Consider the following 12,377-nt stretch of genomic DNA (forward strand, 5'->3'; position numbering starts at 1 on the left):
CTGAAAATTTCAGTGATAAATATAGAATTCTATATATTCTTTAATTGTTTTTTTATTTGATTTCCTTTTAAATATACATGTGTAGTATATAGCTTTCCGGTCACGGTCTTTGGCTTCCCCGTAACAGTTGACATTTCATCTGCTTATTTACAGGTTATACACAGTGACTTAAGAGCCAGGTTTCTGGGACTTATAAATTTGATTTGTTTTTATCTAGCATTGTAATCGTTAGCATGGCTCTGTGGATATTGTTAGCCGCGCTGTCCTTGTCTTGTACAGTAGAAGGGTCCTTCAAGAAAGGAACATGTGCTTATCCAGGGAATCTGTTGTGCGATGACTTCAATGTTCTGAACAACATGTCATGGTGGTAAGAAATTATTTGCTATTCGACACACAGCAGTGTATGTTTAATTTTGCTAGATGCACTCGTTAACCTATTCCAGTACTTCGTGGTCACTGATTCAGTTTCTTCCGATTCCGGCCACCTGCTTAGAAGTTTCGGAAAGGTTTCATGCATTGATGGTAGAAATTTTATTTCAATTCGTAATGACATTCTTAAAACAAAATACGGGATTGATCAATACGAGTATTATTAGCAATTACTTTCTAGTTTTATTGTATAAGATTCATTGGCTTTTTATTAAAATGGCGATTAAAAAAGGAAACTCGGTATTTACCGGAAAGATATTTCGTCTCTCATGCCATTTCCAAAAATCACAGTGTAAGATGATTATCGAAAATAAACCCTGAAACCAGGATTTGACCCGGTGAAATGTCTTTTTATAAGATATTTTTTTTGTTTAAAATTTTTGCTCAGTATTTCTTCCAAGTTTTGTTATATGTTTCGGTCTAAGGCGACCACTGATTTGGTTTTGAAGATTGAACATTGCATAATTCTTTGCTAGGAACTTTGAACATTTACTGTATTCCCATAAACTTTTGCGGAAAAATATTTCGCGTTTTTCATACGAATGGCGTTTTTGCGGAGACAAAATTTGTCTAATGAATAATTCTATTACGCAAGAGATGGCGTGAAGAGTGAAATTTCCTTTATAAATGATCATGATCACAGAGCGACTTATTTTCAAATTCTCTTTATTAAAGCCTTCATTTGGGGCCATTATCTTAACACCATACATTTACATATCTTGTTTATTTTCTAAAGGTATGATTGGCACATGGACCTGTCATTCTATCACGACAAAGTTGGACAACACTGTAATAGTACGCCTCACCTTGTGCACAAGCATATTCCCATGGTGAAGAAATTCAACAACCATACACAACTTACAATTCAAACTTGGGGAAGAATTCATCTTGCCCTCAACGAGCAGAATTCATGCAGACCACCGATATGACACCACAGAGTGCCGCTGCCTGCCGAAATAGAAAAAACTCCACACGGCGCAAAGCATGGTCAGTCAACGACACTGGGCCGACTTTAAATGATTCTGATGAAGTTTTCCGGCTTGTTGTCAGCGGGCTGCGAAGGACTTTACGTCATCCGCGGCACATATTACAGTGTGATGCTCATGACAATTTATCGTCCTACTAATGCAAGCAACTGCTAACCACAAGTACAAACAAGAAAATTGTGGCTCCACGGAGTTCGCATGCCCACAAACACATGATGAAAACAAACAACTGCATTTGATGAAGACCCTTTTGCCACAGCTGGAGGCTGCAGATTACGTATTCAGGTATATATTAAAATTTTTAACGCCTTTAGTAAAAAGTGATATATTTTATACAGTGAAGATGACAATTAAAATACACACGGCCTTTCTTTTATTTGGCCATGGGAAAATACATGATGTATATATCTCGATCAATCTTTATTTGTTCAGTTGTTGATTTAAATTCATTATGGAAGCATTAAGTGCTATTTGATTTTATTATGGTAACTAAAGGTACATTCATTAAGAATGTTGTTTATTTTTTATTTTAGGTATTCATGGTTTTCGGCTCGAATTCCTCCAAAACGTTACGACAGATATGTCACCCCGTCTGCCAGCTTGTTGAAGGCTAATTCTTCAGAGCTCACGATGATTGGTCAGTTCTACAACAGCTTTCACGTGCCACACCACAGCTCACATATAGTCGGTTGATCATTTATGTGAAATTGTGAAATAAAAATAAAAACGTTTAACCGTAGCTTTTTTCTTTGCAACTTTTTACCTTAGAACGCAAAATACATCATATTTTGCTGAAGTTTACATTTATCCCAAAACGAAAATTTACACATTTCCATGTGAACATTTAGAACAGAAATGACCAATGTTTTACAATCAGCGATACCAAAGTTCTTAAGTTGCATCAGTAGCGTTTTTAAGCATCTTTTGACAGGACATAAAGCTTCTATTCAACCCCATATTGTGATGTACAAAATTTAAATTTTGAAACATTTCATATATATTTATTCTTGTCTTCGATTATTATACCTCGGGTAAAGTCCTAAAACTTGAGGATTATTTTTGGTTGGGCTTTACGTCGCATTAACATTTTACAGTTTCACCTTTACTCAAAGTCACTGATGAAGAAGGACCTCATGTGCCCCTCATTACATTAATGCACGAATGGCTATAATATAGTATACACCAAAATAAATGTTAAACGAACAAAAGTTTAAGGCGACATGCGTTGTTAGTCAACACGGTCTTAGAATGTTTTTTTCGCTGTTTTTTTTCCTGCAAATCCGAGGATACAAACAAACTTCTACAGTTACGTGCGTTACGTGTTAAAAAAATAATGTTTTGTGAACGGTAGAGCCCCATGAAGCTTTTAGGGTAAAAGTCTAGATTGAACCGGGGTATAAGCTTGATAAAAAGATCCCTAGCTGAATAAAACTGACCTTGATATGTTGATTTGCATGCTGCCACTTCTAAAGGAAAATCCTGATAAAATCCATAATCAATGCGACTTTTGTTTTTTAATTTACTCTATTGTACATGTTACTTCCTGTAATTTCGAATCTTTTTTAGAATGTTTCTACATTCACAAGAAATCTAACACCACTGCGCTTTACACTAAAATAATGAATAATATTCGGCTATAAAGTGTGCAAATATCTGTTAAATATGCACGCTTTTCTTGCAAATTTTGCGGCAGAAAGTTATGAAATAATCCAACTGACTCAGTTATTCAATGACATACAAATTTATAATATTTTCGCAAAACGCGTGTCATTAACAGCGAATTATCCGACCAATGGAAAAACCATATCATTTAGAAAATTGCTTGAAATCAAAATTTAATAAATGGCTTACTCTTGACTAATCGTGTGTTTTTAAGTTGTTTTTTTCCAAAGTATAAAACTCACGATGAGTCAAGAGTAAGCCATTTATTATATTGTGATTTCAGATCTTTACAAACATTGATTTTAGAAATAATACACAATTCACGTGTCATCACTGCGTTCCTTATACATTCATTATTAAGTATAAATCACCTTCCGTTAAAGAGATTAAAAAAAAATTATTTATAAATTACGTTCTCAAAGAACTTGTGTTTCCACAAATAACAAAGCGAATATATTATTATTAGAATATACTAGTATTACGTAATCGGTAAAGCGGCATTTATCATCACATGGAAGACTTTTAAAAACACCATTATCATTACTGTATACATTTTTCATTTCTTGATCGGTCCTATTTTTACCAAAACTAGTTTAAGCTTTCAAAAGTCACAAACACTGTAAGGTCACACGGTGAGTCTCCAGCTTTACTGGTGGAAGAGGACCACAAATGCTCTTTGGTGCATTATTTCAAGCACTGGCGTTCGGGCACTTGAACTGAATAATCGACCTTCGGTCAGCTAGCTTGATAGCTTCCTCACACGAAAAAAATATCCTTAAGGATATTTAAACCAACAACGGTGAGCGGCAAATGATTTGAAGTCGACGGTAAACTAGCTTTACAGCTTCCTCACATGAAAGAATCAAAGGTCCCTGACAGGGACTCGAACCCAAATCGGTGAGAGGCCGGCGACTTTAACCACTCAAGGACCTAAACAGGTAGGTAATACTTAAAGCTCAGCCTAGTTCTGACACATATTTCTCTTAAACTTCACCTTTTCATGACAGATCGGTAATCTATTCATGCACATTTTTGATTTATTGTATTCAATCAATTTAAGGTTCGTATATATTCGGAAAACTTCGAAAATCTTAGCACACTTAGTCAGGTGCGAACAATTTTCAAGATATCAATATCGTTGCTCGAATCTCGAATAATATAAGTGCTGACCGAGTTAGGAATAACTGACCATCAGAGAAAGCAAGCCATCCGCTCAGTCAGCTAGTGCAGCTGAAAAGGTATCTTGTTGGTTGTGGCTCAGAAGAGATGAAAGGAGCTGGTACTAATTGTCAACACACAGTGGATTGATCCCCACTGTGACCCCACCATATAAGAGTGTTCTCGGTATAACGGGGCGAAACAATCGATGATGTATGGCACCTACGCTGACATTGTTGACAGTTCATTTTGCAGTACGAAACAGTGGTAATATATCGAAAATTCTCTGAGTTATACTTGGTATGGTATCCATCAGCTAGCATAACCACACGATTGATAATTCGTTTCGTGTTGAACTTACACTTTATTTGCTAAACAATCAGCAAAGCATGTGCATTTAGACACTTTACCCAATGACTGTTTTAAATATTTGTTTCCCTCACCGCTGTGGGTTCGAATCCCGACAGGGACTTTGGATGATTCTTCATGTGAGGAAGCTATCCAGCTAGCTTACGGAATGTCGGTGGTTCTACTCAGGTACCCGTTCGTGCCTGAAATAATGCACGGAAGGGCACATGAGGTCTTTCTCCAGCAGTAAAGCTTGAACGTCGCGATATGACCTATACTGTGTCGATGTAACGTAACCCCGCCCGCCCCCTTCTCCCGAAAAAATATTTGTATGAATTAATTTTTCATGCTTAATCAGCTGTAAAACACAGCTATAACGTATCTACGTTTCTACTAAGTAATTATGGGTTCGTGGGTGTCCTACTCTTGTCGAGACCAATTTTCTCAAATGACGTCAGCTCAGGATAGTACCTGGAAGCGGATTCGAAAATGATTAATATGAGTTGCAAAATTAGTTTATTACAAAACATTTTTTTAACTAAAACAATAAATTTCTAGTTATTTTTGTATTTTATCTATGAATAAACAGTCTAAATTTAGGAACTTTCCAACAAGTCACCGATATGTTGAAGAGATGTTATTTTCCTTGGGTTATAATTGACATTTAAACAATTTTCTTCCGGCGCGGAAACATGCAAAATTCACTAAAACCGAATTTTACCGATTGCTAAATATTCAGAATATTCAACGAATGTTGCGAAATTTACTGAAATAGGTGCATTTTCTTTTATGGCAGGACTTGTCATTAACATAAATGACTTTCCTTAATAAAAGACTGCAAGGTACTGTTAATTTTATTTATTTCAATTTTTAAATCCCCTAGAATGGATAGAGGGTTTGGTGAAATGTTTCGAAATGTTGACCAATATTTTTATCGAAACTAAAACTAGCCGTTCAAATGCTTTGTTGATTTGATGGTGCGTCAAAAAAGATATATAAAATAATGCACTTTAGAATATTTACAGCAATTTTAAAAGTAACACATCTTCTATAAATTGTGCATTGCTTGACATGATTCGGACCTGATTTGCAAACTTCATACAGTTAATTTAATTTTACTAGGCGATAAGACTTCATTTATGCATTCCAGACCAGTTTTATAAAGTTCAACGTTAGGGTTCAAACGAAATCTGTACTGACATCTATTTAAATTGTAAATGATTGATTTTAAGTTCGTTTCTATACTTAGATTGGTCACAATGTCAGTGCGGAAAGCAATGGGATGTTTAAAAAGGCCGAGCACATATATGAATATTTCTTAATTCTTTATTAAAGGCCTATAATGCCTCAGAAAAAAAACACTTTTATTTTCATTTTCTCAAAGGCTTTTTATATTTGAAGTACTTTTATAGTTTTCAAAATGTTTCACATTGGCCAAACATTCTTTTTCTTCTGTTCTTTTTTTAGTCCAATAATGTTGTTTATTTTCACTGTTTCAATGACTAATAATTTCACATTTCACGCATTTTTCTTCAAGTAACAGGCATATGTCATGCTCTTTAAATATTATTTAAAAGTTATTAAACTCGTGCCTCTCCCAAAAAATCTTATTCGTTTTTTTGTGGCATAATGTTTCTTTTAACGGAGCTCTTGAGATTAAATTAGAGTAAAAAAATTAAAATGAAATTGGTCAACATTTCAAAATGAGTCTGGCTAAACTGGTACTAAAATAAAAACACATCTTGCAACATTTTCAATATTGAGGTTTTGAACGACCTTTACCTGAATATCCAATTTCAGATATTGTTTCTGAAACAGATTTTTTTCTACATTTTAAACATTATCATTAGTTTGTTCGTTCGTTGTCTGAAATTGCAAGCAATTCAAAATATAAAATACTGGATATGAGAACATGTTTTCGTAATGAATTTTTTTACTTTATTTAAACATGTTTCAGTGTACAGCTTACTAGAAGATTGTTCATTAAAATCGGGGAAAAGTTCCTATAGGATAAAATATAACAAATATAATGTTTTCATTGCTCTTGCTTTAATTTCTTCTCTTGACAAAACTTTCTAGTACAAAGATATTTGTATTATATCTTGAAGCATGAAAAAAGGTAGATTCCATAGTTACAAAGGGGTTAGACCGGGTTAGCCAAGAACGCTTGCATACAGAACTTCAAGGAGAGGCCTATTTTAATAAAAGGAATGGCATATGCGTCGTCAGCGATATTACGGTTTGTTATGAAAAAATGAGGACATGCTGACATTTACCTCAAGACGGTGGTGCACCAAGACGTCGTTTTTGACCCCCGCCCAGGTTAAAATCTAATGAAGTGCATTAATTTGTACAATCCTCGTAGTTCTTAATGATAATAAAATGATAACGAAACCACTGTGCATACTCTGCAATTTAATTTAAATGCATCGCATACAGTTCGGTTCGGTCAACTTGATGTTCAAACTTAATATATCTAACTTTATTTATACATTCTTCTTTAAAAATCTATTGTTATAAAATTAGGCTCCATCTGTGAAAACTGTTTAGAATTCTCTATGTAACGGGCGGACATCAAATGCTATATCTGATGAATGAAGCAGCAAATTCGACTTACATATTATAAGAGCTATAGAGCTATCAAATGCATCATCCGGGAAGTCAATAGTTGCCTCTAGCCGACTTAACCAGACGATATAATTTTCCTACATTCGGTGTTGTTCAACATGCAGGAAGGCGAACCCGCGAACCTACGTGTACAAAGTGCACTGCAGAAGCACAAATTAAAGTTGTGCCTTCATGCCTTTCTGTTTAAGTATTAAATGGATTTTTATTTTAAATAACGAGTATTAACCCCTATAAGCAAGGTACTACTAACGGTCGCTACTTTTAATTACCTCATATACTGTCCAAAATTTCTACTGATTTTTCCTATGAAGTTTTTATTTCTTTATAAGATATTGACGTAATATGTACCATGATTCGTGCTTAGTTCGTTTTGTCTGAAAGTCTGAAAGGCACGTTGGTATGTTACCCTGAACATGTGACGTGTCAACATATAATTAATTAAAGAATTACATATCAATTAAATACTATCTAGTCGCACACGGTACAAAATCGTACATCGAGGTTACATACAGGTTATACACAGTGATTTGAGTTTCAATATAAAGCTTGTTTTAAACTAACATTGTCAAAATCAACATGGCTCTGTGGGTACTGTTAGCCTTAGTGTCTCTGTCTTGTAAAATAGAAGGATCCTTCAAGAAAGGAACGTGTGCTTATCCAGGAAACCTGCTGTGTGATGACTTCAAAGTTCTTAACAACATGTCGTGGTGGTAAGAAATTATTTGAAACTGATACAGTTTAAGTGAAATAATGCTTAACAGTGTTAACAGTACTTCTTGGGCATTGAATCAAAAAAAAAAAAAAAAAAAAAAAAAAAAAAAGAAAAATAGAGAACAAAAAGTTCTAAAAAACGTTCAAAACAGCGATGTTGAAAATGTTGCGAGATCGATTGATTAAGTTTATGGAAGGTCCTGAAAAAGGCAAGCTTCCGACCAATTTCCACAAGCACCGGTTTAGGCCGAATTCAACATTTTACACGGACGGTATTTTCTTTAAATTAAGGACATCCACAGATGTGTTGCCGGTTGTTATATTTTCAGGCTCTACGCGAGTGATCAGTGATTACTATACGTTTCGTTTAAAGTATTTTATCCTGCTTAGGCAGATACTAAGGACACAAGTGATATTGCACTTTCCATACCCCTTATGAACAGACTTAATCAAACCTAAAATAAAAGTTTTACCAGAATATTTGTTTATCAGTACCTAAAAAATCTTTTTGTTATCTTAAAAAGGTATGATTGGAGTATGGACTTATCATTCTATTATGACAAAGTAGGACAGCACTGTAATGGTACCAATCGTCTTGTACCCAAGCATGTTCCCATGGTGAAGAAATACAACAATCACACCAATCTTACAATCCAAACCTGGGGAAAGTTTGTATTAGGCTTCAACGAGCCAGATCGTGAAGCCCATGGCAATATGACACCCCAGCAGGCTGCCGATGCCTGGCCAGAGATAGAGAAGAACTCACACGGGGCCAAGCTTGTCAGTCCTGCTGCTGGCGGAAAATTTAAATGGTACGAAGAATTTTTCCGGCTTTGTAACGGCTGCAGGATCGACTTCCTCGCAGCACATATGTACAACTGCGATGCTAATGCAATTATGTCGTACTTGCAACAACTGTTTCACAGATACAACAAGAAAATTTGGCTCACGGAATTTGCATGTCCACAAACACATGATGAAAAAAAACAGCTGCATTTGATGAAGACCCTTTTGCCACAGCTGGAAGCTGCAGATTACGTATTCAGGTCTGTAAAATTAAACACTTTTCAGACAAAATTGACATTTGATTGTAACAGAAACACGGTTGGGTATGAGTGAGGTTTGGTACACAACTAACTCCCATTAAGTACTTGTGTTGCTGATCGTTGTCCCTATATGATCCTAAGATAAATAGAATATAGTTAAATAGAATCCATAAAGAACACCCCCAAAGCGGCAAAATTGAAAATGTTGCAGGTCTGTCCACGTCCTATGGCACCGGTTTAAAACAGTTTTATTCAACATTTAATATAAAATAGTAAACATTTGAATAAAGAAACATCTGCAAATGTTCATACATCGGTTATAATTTTATGTCTTGTTTTTTTTTCTTCATGCTGCTGTGGATGGTAACACTTTATGCGTCCCTTCTTGTTTTATCGTCATAAATAATTAAACCCTTTCTCCTGTTGTTTTTTTTCTTCAAAATTTGCACCCGGCCCTTCCCTTCCCTGTCTGGCCCCTTTCCAGACATCCTTAGCCTTTATCTTTGCATTTAAGTTAATTGCTTTCTTATATGTCTTTATCGGTTTCTCTGATTTTCTTTATTAGATTCTTTAAGCCCTCTCTCTCCGCCGGTTTCTATGATTTACTTTATTGTTTAAGTTATAATATCGCCACATCCGTGCCTTGACTTTGTGCCCTTTCCTGTTTTTTTTGTTTGGTGTCCTGCTGGGATCTTTGCTGGTGGTCCTGTATTGCTGAATTTATTTAGGGATAGGTTCATTGAATGCCAACCTTGTTATTTTATTGGCTACGTAACACCGGTTTGGATGTAGGAATTGAAAGCGAAAAACGCTGGCTTTAGTGGTTAGTTTGTTATCATAAAAAAATAAAAATAAAAGTGTAATAGCCAATAAACACTGTTTACATTGATATTCATATCATACTTATAACAAGCAACGTATTGAGGTAAGAATAATTATTCTTCTTTTGATAGACCTACGTTCAAGTGTATATGCATATTCATGTAAATCCTTTTGTTCATTTCATTTTAGGTATTCGTGGTTCTCGGCTCGAATTCCTCAAAAGCGCTACGACAGCTATGTTACCCCGTCTGCAAGCTTGTTACAACCCAATTCGTCAGAGCTCACAATGATTGGTCAGTTCTACAACAGCTTCCACGTGCAACATGATTACTCACATATGATTGGTTAATCACACATGTGAAATTGTGAAATAAAAATGTATGAACCTTACCAATTCTAACTTTGTTACGTTTTTGTTGGTGCTATAACGATCATTAAAAAAAATGCTGGAAATATTTTGTTCTAAATTTGTTCGTTTGATTCGATTTTAATTATTTTTGCAAAATATGATAACAAAGATTAACTCAATACACGCATCGCCAAACAACATCCGAGCAGACGTTAAATGTTGAATGATGAGCGCAACTTCTCGGCAATTTCCGAAAAACGTCGAACACAATTATAGTAAAAATACACAGAACGGATACGGTATTTCGGTCTAACCTTCCCTAAGAAACTAAACATGTAAGCAAATTAATATAGTAATTTAGTCTAGGAATTAGACTAGATTCATAGCAATATATCGAATAAAATAAGTTATTTTACAGATGAAAATGTAATTATTTTTATTATGTTTGTAGAATACGAAAGAACAAAATGTCTACCTTTTGAATAAAATATTTAGGAAAATTGGACTAGTTTTAACCATAGGAACTCTGGAACAGGACCGCATATTGCGGCGCATAAATCCGAATCCGTACCGGCTTTACATTTTGTTTGTCCGACCTTTGAATATCTTTTCATATTATGCGAGCGGATGGTCTTTAATTATCTTATCTCAATTTAATATAATCTGCTAATTTAAAAATTAGTCAATTTAAAGTATATTGAAAAAAGAAAAGGAGTGACATCCGCCATTTACCGCAACGTTCGGCGTAAGTTATCCCCTTGAATATGCTTGATTTTTGTTTTAACTTTTCTAGTAATGAATACTAGATGAGTGCCTAAAATATTTATCTATGGATCATGTTTTAATATTCCTTTTTTCAGTTAGGCAAAATCAGTTGGACCATATTACTAATGTGTCTGTTAACAAATCAAAACACGAATACGCCCGTAATAATGAGGCGTATACATGTCAACACGTGTAAACAATAAACCGTGAACGTTATATACGGACGATACCTGATACTAGTAGTTGACAAAAATAACAAAAAAAGTTAATAAAAAAAAGTAATCAATTGTAGCCAAAGGTAAAAACTCATGCTGAAAACGTTGCGGCGAATGGCGGATGTCACTCCTTGTCTTTTTTTTATAATACCGTAAAATTTGACCAGTTTTAAAAGAGACAGACTGGGTTCAATTGATAATAATTTTTGAGGCCAAATCTCGGATAATACTAAAAGATATTTAGTTGTAGCAGAAACGTTTTTAAAAACCGTTACACGATCGAAAATATGCGCCGCAATCTGCGGTCCGGTTCTCGAGTTCCTATGGTTTTAACCACGCGTACATTGCACTAGTCTGCGTCTGTTTCTCACACTGTAGCAGGCCTTTTCCCCCTATCCCACGGGTCCGAATATGGGCCCCACCACATCCAAATTATGTTTTTTTTCCAATCCAAAAAAAAAAAAAAATTCCAATTAAGAAGTCGGCATTTTGAAAGAAAAAGTACCACATTTTCAATTTTGATGTCGCGAAATAGCGTTACCGAATGTATTCATGTTTTGTGAATAAAAAAGGATTTTAATTAATATCAACTGAACATTTGTACACATTTAAGCCTGTCCTTGTATTTTTGATATGACAGAAAAAGCTGGACAATTTAAGTAAGATTTATCTAGATTTTTTTAACAATTGTAACATCTTGAATCCTAGCATATTTTCCCAAATTGGCAAATTTCACAATAATATTTTTCTCCCAAGTTTGATATTTTACGACAAAAATTTCCAAAATTTACATAGATCTAGAGGGAAAAAAGACTGCCAGGTAGCTTGGGTCTTATCAAGATAATGGATTTTTTAATTTCTTAAGACCCTCTCTCTCCGAGTCCATTGACAGTTTCTGAGACTGTCACAGACTTCCAGGTATCTATGTGCCAGTCAAGATAATAATATTTTTTACTTCTGCAGAACCCCCCTTCCCCCACAAAGTCCATTTGACGACTGTTTCTGATATCCTCGTAGACTTTGGAGAAATTGTGTTGACAATCGATTATGTATCATTTGCAAAAACTATTACTTACCCTTTTACGCTTGCATGTCCCCTAAAAAGGTCAAATCTTAGGTTTTGACTTATTGTCAGGTTTATTTTTCTTATTTCGTAAGCGAAGTCATCTTTTTAGGGGAAATCTTAGGGCTAAAAAAGACAAATTTCAGAAACAGAAATGTCATGTTCTTTTCTCTTTTTTTGCATACCACATCCGTA

The 12,377-nt window shown here is 34.9% G+C and overlaps 2 protein-coding genes and 1 long non-coding RNA gene across 4 annotated transcripts in view; all 3 read left to right on the forward strand.

Moving 5' to 3' along the window:
* LOC132756273 (uncharacterized) overlaps nucleotides 1-12,377 on the forward strand; it is a 26,385-nt gene continuing 14,008 nt past the window's right edge. Inside the window, exons 1-2 of one of the 2 annotated variants that reach the window (XR_009629308.1) lie at nucleotides 1-367; nucleotides 1,166-1,304. Coding sequence is in view for 1 of the 2 variants with exons in the window: in XM_060747297.1 (XP_060603280.1) it covers nucleotides 234-367 (134 nt within the window). In the remaining variant the exon portion in view is untranslated. Of the gene's footprint in view, nucleotides 368-1,165; nucleotides 1,305-12,377 lie in introns of those variants that run through there. The other variant, XM_060747297.1, reaches the window with a different exon arrangement.
* LOC132756281 (uncharacterized) lies at nucleotides 1,601-2,149 on the forward strand. Its single transcript, XR_009629310.1, has 2 exons — nucleotides 1,601-1,700; nucleotides 1,949-2,149. It is a non-coding gene; the product is annotated as an uncharacterized LOC132756281 (long non-coding RNA).
* On the forward strand, nucleotides 7,731-10,243 carry LOC132756272 (uncharacterized). The gene is made up of 3 exons (XM_060747294.1): nucleotides 7,731-7,921; nucleotides 8,447-8,968; nucleotides 9,980-10,243. Exons 1-3 carry the CDS (start codon nucleotides 7,788-7,790, stop codon nucleotides 10,137-10,139), a joined length of 816 nt encoding a protein of 271 aa, XP_060603277.1. The 5' UTR covers nucleotides 7,731-7,787; the 3' UTR covers nucleotides 10,140-10,243.

The sequence above is a fragment of the Ruditapes philippinarum genome, unplaced genomic scaffold (genome assembly GCF_026571515.1).
Source record: "Ruditapes philippinarum isolate M1 unplaced genomic scaffold, ASM2657151v2 ctg2643_1_1_1_1, whole genome shotgun sequence".
In the NCBI taxonomy this organism is placed as follows: domain Eukaryota; kingdom Metazoa; phylum Mollusca; class Bivalvia; order Venerida; family Veneridae; genus Ruditapes; species Ruditapes philippinarum.